The sequence below is a fragment of the Urocampus carinirostris genome, chromosome 4 (assembly GCF_059441175.1).
Source record: "Urocampus carinirostris isolate Australia breed hairy pipefish chromosome 4, RoL_Ucar_1.0, whole genome shotgun sequence".
NCBI classification, from domain to species: Eukaryota; Metazoa; Chordata; class Actinopteri; order Syngnathiformes; family Syngnathidae; genus Urocampus; species Urocampus carinirostris.
In genome coordinates, this window is record NC_142352.1 from 33,335,733 (window position 1) to 33,349,066 (window position 13,334).

Genomic DNA, 13,334 nt, shown 5'->3' on the forward strand with positions numbered 1-13,334 from the left:
GGATGAAAATGGTGAAAATAAGAAAAGGAAGCTTTCAAATACAGACTAAATGCCAACCCAAACCTCATTAAAGATGACATGAGAAGAGCTTATTCGAGCGCCTCAAAGAAAGAAACGTACATTTACCATTTACCATTTATGTGCACACGCCACCTAAGCAGCTTGATGAAGCGGCAACGATTTCAGCCAGAAGATGGCGTCAGTAAGTTTAATAGTTTGAAGTTACGGACACAAGCTTTAAGGCAACACGATTGCAACATTTGCTAAAAAAAACTACATTTTTTAAAAGAAGTGCTTAACACCTGGATTAAAAATACAAAATTTTAAAAAGGCTAAGTGTCTTTGCAGATGTTTAAAGAAGCTATAGCTCCTTCCTATAATCGATATGAAATATAACAGCCAAGTTCGCAAATTCAGGTCAACATTTTCATTAAAAAAAAATTACATAAAAAGCGTAAAAAAAAATCTACATCTTTCAAATCATTTGCACTTAAATTAGTGTTTAGCTTTTTTTCACTTTCCAGCCTGCAGGAGTTCCTTGAGTTTACAAAAGAAGTGGAAATTAATTCAATTGTTCTGTGGCTTTTTTTTTACAAAGCACAGTTGATAAACACTACAAGTGATTAAATCTAAAAAAAATTATACAGGAAAAAAACCTCAATAATCGTTTAATAATTGAATTTTGTATCCTTGAATCATAATCGTAATTTAATTGTGAGCCTCCAAAAGATCCCCAGCCCTACAGCTAAAGGATTTTTTTTGCCTTTCATTTACTTACATTTTCAGTTGCAGGACGTTTTTTCCATTTCAATTTACCACATTAGTTAATTTGCATGGCCCATGATAAAAGGCCATAATTTATACGTAATCCTTGCACTAATACACATTTCGTAGTGCCCCGTTTAGGTGTAGCATGTACTTGTCCTCTTAAGCATGACCCGTAGGGGGCAATGACGCTTCATAGGACAAAAACGTACAAACTAATTCCAGCTGCAGTTAATCACGAGGGAAGAAGAAATCCAATAGCTAATCGAAGCCACCGTAAAGCACCGTCGGTGCCATATTAAAGCAGACTTGTTTAGAAACATGGAAACAATTTAAAGCGTTTACAAGCGATTCGTCCACATTTCAAGCACTTTTCAATCCTTGAAAACACATCATTTAAATTCAAGCGTTTTTATGGCTTTCAGGCACCTGTAAAACCCTGTTTACATCCCTGGAATATTGTAGCTAAACTGATGAGTAAAAATAATTGTTGTAGTGCCTGTTTGTTTGTTATTTATACTATTTAAAACAACCATTAAAATACTAAGATAACAAACCAGTCAAAACGTGTCCTGGAATATTACCTGCAATTTACTGATGATTTCTGACTTGGTGATGGCAACCAATTCGGCATCTTCTACAGCAAACGCCGGGAAGGAAATAACAGACAGGAGGCCGGCATCTAACTCCTTCGAAGTGGAGGCTCTCGGCAGCATGGAGCATAGAATGGACTGAAACGGATCGAAAGAGGCATTATAAGGATTTTTTTTACTGGTTGATTGTTTAATATGTCTTCTCCTTGACTACCATTGCAACTGCAAGTTATGCAACGACTTGCGTTTTGCTCATATTAACAGTAGGGGTGGGAGGATCGATCCAGAGAGAGATATTAGCATGTACTTGGATCGGATCGATACTATTGTCTTAAGATTGATATTTCGTTCTTCCACTAATATGTAAATAGCGTAGCCCTTTTCTCTCCCACTCAGCACCTTTGGCCACTCTAAGTTTATGCCTGAGTGAGTAACTGACAGGCACATTTTAAGCAACTCACCCTAAATGGCCGGTCGCTGCATCTAGCCAGACAGGCATAAACAAAAGGCCAAATCTATGCGCCCTCCCCTACTGAAAGCTAAGAATAACAGGGAAAACAGGAAGCGAAACACGATGTGGACTTTTATTTTCCCAACTTTAGAAAAGGGCAATGACAGGTGTAATTTTTATGTCAAAGTGGTATGCTACTGTAGCAACACCTCAAAATTATATAAACGCATGTAAAAAGCTCACTCAGAGAGCAATGAGCTGCAACCAAATTGTAAACATGTTACTGTTCCTGAACAAAAACCTGTAAATCCGTTGTCACTATGGCAATGGAAGACAATTGAAACTTTACTTAAATTACAGACTTTTTTTTAATATTGCGCAATGGAAGGTATATTTGTTCTCTTGATGACATTGTTAAACAGTATTTGTATTATTGATACTTCGTTGCTCTTTTGGTTTGACTTGCTTGGCTTTTGTTCTGGAACAGTTGTAATGGAAATATTTCTATTTATTTTTTATACTACTTGCAATGTAGTTATTTATTTTATATTTTCCCTTTTATTTTTGTAAATGTAATCATAGTTTTCTTGTAGGGCACACGTAGAAATTAAAATATCAACCAGTAATTATTTCAAGCTACAATTGGTTTCTCATCTCATCTCATTAGCTACACCGCTTATCCTCAGTAGGGTTGCGGGGGTGCTGGAGCCCACCCCAGCAATCATCGGGCAGTGGGCAGGGGACACCCTGAACTGGTTGCCAGCCAATCGCAGGGCACACTGGGACAGACAACTCACTCGCTCATTCATACCTAGGGACAATTTGGACCAGCCAATTCACCTGAAATGCATGTTTTTGGAATGTGGGAGGAAACCGGAGTGCCCGGAGGAAACCCACGCAAGCACGGGGAGAACATACAAACTCCGCACAGGAAGTCTGGAGCTGGATTTGAACCCACGCAGGAGGTTCCCAAGACATGAACTGTGCCGCACATGCGCTAACCACTGCGCTGCCGTGCTGCCCTACAATTGGTTTGTTACTTTGAAATGATTTCGGATGATTAGCTGAATTTTGAAAGAGACAAAAGAAAAAGGTAAATAAATGGAAGACAAAAAAATAAGTTGGTATTTTTTTAAAACAAAACATTTTTACGCCTAAAATCCTTTTGCTTTGTTTATCGTAATTTCAAACTAACTCAAGGGAGGAACGGTTCAATTATTCAATTATCATGACATTTCCAAGCAAAAAATATCAGTACCTGATCGGTATTGAGCAAACCTATCATGTGTTTATTTGGATCCATTCGATACTAACATTTCTAGTATCGCCCACCCCTAATTACCAGTGTGACTTTCTTCGTTAAGTCTTAGGTCAAAGTGAGATTGGACTGTACCTGACAGTGTTCCACTTCATCGGGAAGAACATGGATGACCGATTTTGGTCCGCCGTGGGCACCAAACAGATCCAATTCATCAATTGCCTCAAGTGCTGCCTGGAAACCCAAAAACACAACAGAAAACACATCCATTCGGGTGATTTTAATTCTATTTCTTGATGCTCAACTTAATTCACTGATTCCAAAGCATTTTATAACAGTTGACCTTTTTCGGGCTGAGTTCTGAAATGTGGTTTTTAACTGGTCTGAATTCAGGACCCCACAATCCCACGCTAATTGCAAACGGCGACCTCCAAAATCCCTCTTCACAAATGTATTGAATGAAAAGGATTGTGTCGTTTAAACTAGAGATAGTACAAGATAGTCATACATTTATAAATAAATAAATACAATTACCAGGGATACCAAAAGAACTTCAAATAATACTATTCCCTTTAACGCAAAATTGGCTGCATTTTTAAAGGGACAGTATGTAATATTTGCCCCTGTATTGTGTAGTGCAACTCAAAAAGATCGCCACAAAGCACAAAAAATGCAAACTACAGAGACTCAAAGTACCGGTAACTATCCATCCATCCATTATCTGCACCGGTTATCCTCAGTAGGGTTGCGGGGATGCAGGAGCCCATCCCAGCTATCTTCGGGCAGTGGGCAGGGGACTCCCTGAACTGGTTGCCAGCCAGTCGCAGGGCACACAGAGAGAGTACATGTCACTCGCTCATTCACACCTAGAGACGATTTGGACCGGCGAATTAACCTGACATGCAAGTTTTTGCAATGTGGGAGGAAACACACGCAAACACAAGGAGAACATGCAAACTCCACACAGGAATGTTCGATATCTTTACTTCAGAACTGTGCCCCATTGTGCTACCTTGCTGCCCTCAAAGTTACCATATTGCATAATTTTTTCCTCATTTTTTTGTCCTTTCACAAGGTTTTTGGGAGTACCCTTGGCAGCACGGTGTTGGACAATCATGTCAGCTTCCAATAGGTGAGCCTCCTCTCATGTGAAATAAATACACATTTCTAGATCTATGAGTATTCTAAACTATGTATGTTTGTATGATAGATCATGTGTTTTTGCTTAGTAGTCAAGTCGATATAGTTTTTTAAAAAATGAATTAAGTCACCACAAGGAGGCGCTAAATAACACACAACGCCCTTTTAATGAAATCCATAATGCTTCACTTCAGTACCTATGTCTTCAATTATAAAAATCCATCTACTATTAAGGAGATTAAATGACCCTCAGTTATTTTATCAGCATTTTTTGGCCAAGGCAAAGGCCCGCGAACCATTAAAAACGGGTCCGAGACCCACTTTTGGGTCCCGACCAACCAATTGAGAAACACTAATGTAAAGGTTGCAAAACATTAACCAATGAAACTCATCAATAAGTGTAAATATGCTAAATCCCATTCATAAATGGCACCCAGAAAGCTTTCCAAAATATCTGTAATTGAGTAGTATACCACAGGTTACCACAACAGGCTACTTTATTTCAGAATGAAGTGCCTTACTCAAGTCAAGTCAAGTCAAGTCATTTTTATTTGTATAGCCCTAAATCACGAAGAGTCTCAAAGGGCTTCACAGATTGTTACACTATATTACACAAACTATTTTCAACCGACAAGAGGAGTAGGTTATTCGTATGCAATGGAGTAGAAGTGAGTTTTAAGTTTAGATTTAAACATTTCCACTGAGGTTGCAGATCGAATCTCAGGGGGAAGAGCATTCCACAGCACCGGTGCCCGGATGGAGAACGCTCTCGAACCAGCAGAAGACTTCTTTGCTCTCGGGATCATCAGAAGACCAGCACTCTCAGATCGTAGGCTTCGGCCCGGGACATAGTGGCAGATCAGATCTGAAAGATAAGAGGGAGCAAGTCCATGTATGATTTTGTACAATACTAAGAGAACTTTGAAGTCACATCTTTGGCTAACTGGGAGCCAATGCAGGTTAGCCAAAATCGGTGTTATGTGATCGTACTTTTTTGTCCTGGTTAAGAGCCTCGCTGCGGCATTTTGTACTAGCTGAAGAGACTTGATTCTGGACTTCGGGAGACCGGAGAGTAGTGCATTGCAGTAATCGAGACGGGAGGTAACAAATGCATGAATTATTGTTTCCGCATCAGACTGAGACAGTATTGAACGGATTTTAGCAATGTTGCGAAGATGGAAGAAGGCAGTTCTAGTAATTTGTTTTACATGCATCTCAAAGGATAGTTCAGGGTCAAATATGACACCTAAATTTTTAACTGAGTCACTCTGTGTGATGTGACATTTGTCAATGTTCACAGCAGTTTTTGAGAATAAGTCCCGGCATTTAGAAGGACCAATGACTAACATTTCAGTCTTTTCAGAGTTAAGACGCAAGAAGTTGAGTGACATCCACTCTTTTATCTCAGTGAGACAGGCCTCCAAATTTCCACAGTTTAGTGTGGAAGATTCCTCCAACGGAAGATATAGTTGAGTGTCGTCTGCATAGCAATGGAAGCTGATATTGTACTTGCGAATAATATCACCTAACGGAAGCATGTAAATGTTGAAAAGTAGGGGGCCGAGCACTGAACCCTGCGGAACACCGCAGGTAACATTAAAGGGCTCAGATGTCGTTTCACCATATTTAACACAGTGTGTCCTATCTGAGAGGTAGGATTTGAACCACGAGAGGACAGCTCCTGAGAGACCAATCCATTTTTCCAACCGTTCTAGTAGGATATTGTGGCGCACTGTGTCAAAAGCAGCACTAAGATCCAGCAGCAGCAAAAGTGATGAAGCGCCAGAATCCATTGACATTAGGAGATCATTTGTTACCTTGATCAGAGCTGTCTCAGTAGAGTGGTTAGCCCTGAATCCTGATTGCATGGATTCAAAAAGGTTATTCTCCGATATGAAAGCATTCAGCTGCTGTGCCACTACTCTTTCGAGTACTTTAGAGAGGAAAGGTAGGTTTGACACAGGTCTGTAATTACTTAATATTTCTGGATCAAGGTTGGGTCGTTTCAGTGTGGGTTTAATAACGGCGGACTTAAAAGCTGCTGGAACTACACCTGAGGAGAGTGATGTATTTATAATATTTAGAACTGAAGGCCCCAGGACGCTAAAAAGACTTTTAATAAGTGAACCTGGGAGCGGGTCGAACTGGCAAGTTGTCGGTTTGGCCGCATTCACCACTTGTTTGAGATCATCAAGTGACAGTTCACTAAAACCGGCCATTTTCCCAGGGCAGCCACCCTGTCGTGCATCTGTAAATTTCAGTCCTTTAATACGTGTGGTACTAACAATATCTTTTGCAATTTCTTCCTGTATGCATTGAATCTTCTTAGTGAAGAAGACCATTAAGTCCTGAGCAGAGTGTGTCGAACTGTCTGCGATAGGCTGTTGCCTTGTAAGCGATGCTACAGTGTCAAAAAGGGCTTTGGGGTTGTTCTTTTGAGACGCAATCACCTTCGAAAGGTAGGCCGATTTTGCAGAGGCAAGGGCCGCTTTATACTTTAACAAGCTGTCACACCAGGTTTGATGGAAAACCTCAAGCTTGGTAGCGCGCCATTTTCTCTCCCATTTCCTGCATTCTTTTTTAAGGGTTCTAGTTTCATCAGTAAACCAAGGTGTGCGTCTTTTAGGACGTGATTTTAGTTTTATGGGCGCTATTGAATCCAGCACACTAGTCAGGGTGGTATTGAACTCATTCATGAGTGAGTCAATCGAGCCATTGTATTTAGGAAAGGACGCAACTGCTCCAGGAAGGAGTTCAAAGAGCTCAGAAACTGTGCCAGTGCTTATATTGCGTCCGCTAGATCCCTCAGCTTTATTAACTCTACATTTAGTTAGCACCTCAAATGTCACTAAATAATGATCAGAGATAACAGTAGTACACGGTAGCACCATAATGTTTGAGGTTAAAACTCCTCGAGTCAGAATCAAGTCTAGCGTGTTCCCATTTTTATGGGTTGGCAAGTCAACCAGTTGAGTAAAACCAAATGCATCAATTAGAGAACTAAACGCAATAGTAAGTGAACTGTGTGGGGAGTTCATATGAATGTTAAAGTCTCCCATAATTATAATTTTGTCTGCATAGGTTACTAGTTCAGACAAAAGATCAGCAAATTCGTCTAAGAAAGTTGTGTATGGCCCAGGTGCACGATAGATAGTTATTACATCAATTGACAATTGAGGGGACCGCATCACAAGAGCCTCAAACGTTTTGTAATTATTAGAGGTACGTGTATTAAATTTGAGCGATTTTTCAGAGATTAGCGCAACACCACCACCCCTTTTCAGTGTGCGTGCTATATGACTACTCTCGTAGTCTGGGGGAGAGGCATAATTTAGCGCTAAGTGCTCATCCGGGCGTAACCACGTTTCACAAAGACCCATACAGTTAAGTTTATAATCACGAATAATGTTATCAACAAGTAAAGCTTTTGGAGCAAGCGATCTAATATTTAACAGACCAAATTTCAGCTTTGCTGAATCATTTGACTTAGCTGAACTCTTTGTAGTCTTTGTCGAGATCTTCAAAAGCTCCCGGCGTTGTGGCCGCTCGTGAGCGCTGAGTTCAAAGCGTCGGTTGTCCGGCGAGGAATGAATGGTGGAATTAGTTACATCCTCGCGTCCATCTTGCTGCTTGGACTTCACACGCTTCACACATCTACCTGCACGGCAACCACGTTTCTGTTTCCTTTCTTTACGGGGCCGCCGCCGCCGTTTTTTAAGAGGAATAGCTGTCCACAAGGATGCCGGGTCTCTTTGAAGTTCGCTCGGTATATCATGGGCGGTATAAAAAGTGCCCGAATAATCGAAATTTAGACGCCCACCCAACCGAATAAGTTCGTCCCTACTGTAAGTGTTTTTGGCCACACATGTGTCCAAAAGTGAAAGCAAAAAAGACAAGAGAACGGCAATAAATAGAAGATTAGCTGGAGAGCTCGCCGCAAGCATGTATCCATGCGCAGCCGCCATCAGAGTTTCTATGAAAAAACAGGTCACCAAATGGCAAAGAAATTTGATCAGCTTTCCACTGAAAAAGGTCTGTAGATTTAGAAAATTGAAGGATGCCCGATCATGAAATTGGGGTTCACTTAAATCAAATTTGTGCTTAAAATACCTTAGCAATTCCGACAGAGCTTCCGTTGAGCTCAGGGATGCCCTGGTTGGTTTTGTCACCTCGCTCCCACATCCCATAATCCTACAACAGAGCAGCACAATATACTTGAAAATGTCTTCATTTTCTGACAGATCCTCTTCTAAACCCATGATGCTCACAGCAACTTTATATGCAGCTTCAATGTAGAAGACCAGGTTTTGTATAAAAGCCACCTCATCCAAGTTGGAGATAATACGAAGGCCTGCAAGGTTAAACGATTAATATGATTTAAGGGTGCTATGATGCACAGCCTGTCGAGTCCCCCACCTGATGCTGTCATCTGTGCCAACATCAGCAGATATATGGAGGTGGCATCTACCTGAAGATGGCCCCACTGGTCATCTCCCACCACAGTGGCACAAGTGCGTGTATCGTATTTGGCATGTAAACAGTCCTCAGTACTCTGAGTGTGTTTGAACTTCTCCACCTTGGCAACCTGAAAACAAAAAGTATAGTTACAGCAAAGCAGTCTGATCCCTTACACACTATTCATTTACCAAACTTAGTTACCTTTCACACCATTTTAACCCTAGCTCACATCCTCATAATAGTGATGAAATGTAAATCCTTTTAAAATGTATTAACAGTCTGTCTGTCATACAGGGTTTTCCAAAAGTCTCGGGCACATTTAAATTGCCCATATCTTCTTAACTATGAATGGTAGTAAGACAAAAGTTGGGCCATTTTAAAGCTAATATGTTTTGTGTAAGGCTATTGTTTTTTTTTTCTTTTGAGAGCCATTAAGGTGTTTTGTGTGCTTGAAATTGCACAAAATCTATCATGGACTCTTGTTCAACATGCATTTTGCAGAAAATTCAGAAGGAAGCCACCAGCGAAGATGTCCGTAGTGATATGGCATGGTAGATGGTAAAAGAAGCGGACTCCCCTTAACTTCAGATAGTGTAATTAAACATGTTGAACTGATTTTCGCGGAGCCCCCGTAAATCGATCAGAAGAGCCAGGAGGGAACTTCAGTGTCCTACAACAACTGATTTTTGGCATGTCCTTAATTGACAACTTCACATAATGCCTTGAAAGCTACAGTTTGTCCAACAGTAGAAGGACGCTGATAAACCAGCTGGACTTTGCATTGCAATAAAATATAACAGGGGTGGCGAACAAGTTTGACACAAAGAGACGAAATTTTAAAATTAAACTTAAAATTTAACTGTGAGAGTCAAAGAGCCACACCACGCACTGACCTGCTATGACCGCCAGACACACACAAACATACACAATTAAAAACATATTATTTCCCATAACACACTCCTCTCCTTACAATACAGTATTGTTCTTGTGTTGATTTCAAGAAAAGTGTCCACCCTCAATACAAACAAAAACAAAACATAAAACAGGCAAAGAGCCGCATTCTTATTGGCCAAGAGCCGCATGCGGCTCTAGAGCCACGTGTTCGCCACCCCTGCAATAGAAGATTGAAGACGACGGATTTGACAACCGGCTTGCTTTTAGGGATAATAGCACTTTCCTCGTAAATGGCTTAGTGAACAAGCATATCATTCGCATACAAGGTCCTGAGAACCCAAATAAAGATCTTGAGCATCAGAGAGATTCCTCAAAGGTGACTCCTGTTTTGTGCTATGTTAAAGATAGCAGTGTACGGACCATTATTTTTTGAATAGCAACAGTCAATAATGAGATATTCCTCGTGCATGCTGGGAAACTGGTTGATGGACAAATTGAGAAAAAGTTTGTTGACTTCATTTTCCAACAGGATGGGGTGCCACCACACAGGAGCCACAGAGTTAGACAGTTTCCGAACACTGCCAGACAGATAAATTGGTCGATCTGGACAGAATGATCACAATGTCATGTCCTGGCCAGCCAGATCTCCAGCTCTCACAATATGCATTGGAATTTGGGAAAGGATTGGTCTATGTGCCCCCTATACTAAAAGACGTGCATGAGCTAAAAGGGGGCGGCAGTAGCTCAGGAGGTAGAGCGATCGTTTTAGGATTAAGGGATCCCAGTTCGAATCCCGGCTTGTCCGTGTTACATGTCGAAGTGTCCTTGGGTAAGACATTGAACCCCTAATTACCCCCAATAAGCAGGTTAGCACCTTACATGGCTGCTCAGATCACAGCCACTATTGGGAAATGTGAAGCACAATGTAAAGCGCTTTGGGAAGTCTTTGACTTGAAAAGCGCTATATAAATGCAGTGTAAAAATTGACAATACAAGCTTTCTAAACTTACTAATGAGTTTTATGTCCTTAATAGTTTTCCAAGATATTTGGAATGTGCCCAAGACTTTTGGAACACCCTGTATATAAAGCGATGAAAACCAACCAATACCGGCCTTTCTCACCTGTCTTATCATGCAACGTAGAAGTCCTTGCATCAGTTTCACAACGCTCTGCCAAGAAAATGCATTCACAGTAAAAACTCAATTCATGTGCCAACAGACCATTACAATTTATTTGTGCAACAATAAAGATGTTTTTCTTGTTTTTTTTGGGTTATCTCCTATCAGCCAACTGACTGCACTGAAATAAAGGTGTTCTCCAATACTGGACAATGCAAAATAATATGCACGCCACAATAAGTTGAGTGTAATTCACGTGACACTGTAAATGGTCATTAATAAGTTATAAGATAAGTCAATATAAAAAAGAGGATTATTAATATCACGTGAAAAAAAACTATATGTAAAATTAATTTGGGCTTGTTCATTATCTAAATCAGTCCTCAGAGGTTTATTAAAGAATTAAGTAAAGAGTACCACTTTTCTACAACCGTTAAGCACCTCCGTACTAAAAAGCGCAGTCTCATTTATGTGTTCTTGCTATATTTAACACATGTAGAATGCACCTGATAATAGCACACTTACTTTATGTACTATCCGCATCCCCACCTTATACTTAAAACAATTTTACGTTGCCGGCTACAATGTCCACCTTACAACCAGAACAAGCAGACACTTATACAACAACAACAAAACTAAGTTTGGTTGTACATCATTTAAGTATTGATCAAAAAGTACAGTACTCCCTCGCTACTTCGCGCCATGATTATCGCTGGTTCACGGCTTCACATATTTTGAATCAAATTTTCTTATTGTCATTGATGACGTATCGTGCATTGTGTTCTGCTGCGGACAGCAGACAGCAAATGCTACTAAGGGGGAGGATTATACTTTTGTCTGTTGGGTGGGTGCCTTTATTCGACTGTGATAGGCTGGGGTACATGTATACGGTCGCACAAGACCATGTGTCCACCAAGACAAATTGCTAAGCTCCGCAACAGCTAGTAGCTTGGGCAATCATTGCATTGAAAACAAATTCATCAGTTAAATTGGACTGTGAGGAAAGTCAGAAAAGAACAGACAAATGCTGATCACTAGCATGTGCTCCGGGGATTGTTATCAGGTCAGAGAAGAGACCTAGGCGGCATTGGGAAATAAAGCAATCGCCACGCCGCAGGTCTGGCCTATTGCAGCTGGGCTAACAAACCTCACAAGCTACAACTGCCTAATTTGTCCCAAGGCATGTGGCACACTACGCCTAACAAAAAACATGCCGATAAACGGTGACACTTGCAGGTGGCGTCGGGTTTGAGGTGGGCACGCATAGTCGCAGTTCAACAACATTGGCAACGCTTAGGATCAGATGACGCACATGCTCGATTTTTCAGATACAATCTATGCTCGTCCTGTTTGATTACGCACAAACCCCATTTTTATATACCCTTTCTAATGGGGATGTCAGGACCAGAACAGGAGGCGGCCCCAGATGCGTAACGTTTACTCACAAGTTTATTGAGATAAAGAGGAAAAACAAGTGCCAGCGATCCGGTGCTCGCTGGGCAAGGGAAGCAAATTGTTCACGGGATCGGAGCGTGTTCGGAATGCGGAAGTGGATCTTCCGGAGTGGGAGATCGGAGCGTGTTTAAACGGGAAAAAACGGGTCATTAGCTGGAACGGGAGATCAGAACGTGGTCGGGGTCAAAAAACGGGTCGTAGCCGGAGACAAACGGGGAAATCAGGAACAGACGAGTGGGAAACGGGTGACAAAACGGGACCGACGTGAGTCAAAATGCTTGCCTTGTGTAAACAGGGGTTTGGTGACGGACTGACGAAGGGCGAGTGACAGCACTGAGCTTAAATAGGAGGGGGAACCAATCAGGTAACCTGCTGCAGCTGGCGCCAAACGAGCAGGCACAGGTGAGTGCAATGAGTATTCATGAAACGAGATCCTCTACTATGTCTAACAACAACAACACCACATACACACTTCCAAAGCAAACTTTCCAAATTCTCCAGTGCCATTAAAAGAAATCCAGTGTAAATCATGTATTTTACAGAGCCACAAATATATCTGCGATGTACATATGTGATTTTTAATCTTGCATGTGCATTTATTGAGACATATGATTTTAAGATCTTAGGTAAACAGCAAATATATTTGTTTGTTTTTAGACATATCTCTACCAATATAGGTGTTTGGTCAAAAAGACATTAACATGTAGCTAGTGCACGGTGCAATCAATTCCCATCCAATCCCACCCACATGTTCTTGTCATGTCCATCTCTACATCAGTTCTGGGAGGAGATCTTCCAAACTATTTTGAAAATATCTGGCTTACATGTAAAACTAGACTTTATGATAGCATTATTTGGAACATCTTTAAGTACTTTGAAACTACCCAAACCCATACAAGGCATCATCACCTTTTTAAACCTACGAGCACATCATCTGATCCCAAGATGGATATCGTCACCACCATCTTTCCACACTATGTGGATTGAATCATCCCTACAATGTTTACATCTGGAAAGAATTAGATACTCACTTTAGGATTCTTTGAATATATTCTAGGCAAGATGGTCTAGTTTTTAAATAAGTTAGAAATCTAAATTGAACAGATATCCCGGATTGATTTACTAACCAAGTGGAATCTCATGATGACCTTCTCATTGAATTATTAACTTTACTGCCTCGTGTATATGCAAGGTTATTCAT

At 40.9% G+C, this 13,334-nt stretch overlaps 1 protein-coding gene across 10 annotated transcripts in view; it reads right to left on the reverse strand.

Moving 5' to 3' along the window:
* The window catches only part of phka2 (phosphorylase kinase, alpha 2 (liver)), a 44,486-nt gene that overhangs the window by 26,707 nt on the left and 4,445 nt on the right, over nucleotides 1–13,334 (reverse strand). For 9 of the 10 annotated variants that reach the window (XR_015850305.1, XR_015850301.1, XR_015850304.1 and 6 more), the window contains exons 3-8: nucleotides 10,682–10,729; nucleotides 8,624–8,792; nucleotides 8,476–8,558; nucleotides 8,318–8,398; nucleotides 3,203–3,301; nucleotides 1,350–1,496 (exon numbers count right to left, since the gene is read on the reverse strand). Coding sequence is in view for 5 of the 10 variants with exons in the window: in XM_088334251.1 (XP_088190377.1) it covers nucleotides 1,350–1,496; nucleotides 3,203–3,301; nucleotides 8,318–8,398; nucleotides 8,476–8,558; nucleotides 8,624–8,792; nucleotides 10,682–10,729 (627 nt within the window). In the remaining 5 variants the exon portion in view is untranslated. Of the gene's footprint in view, nucleotides 1–1,349; nucleotides 1,497–3,202; nucleotides 3,302–8,317; nucleotides 8,399–8,475; nucleotides 8,559–8,623; nucleotides 8,793–10,681; nucleotides 10,730–13,334 lie in introns of those variants that run through there. The other variant, XM_088334254.1, reaches the window with a different exon arrangement.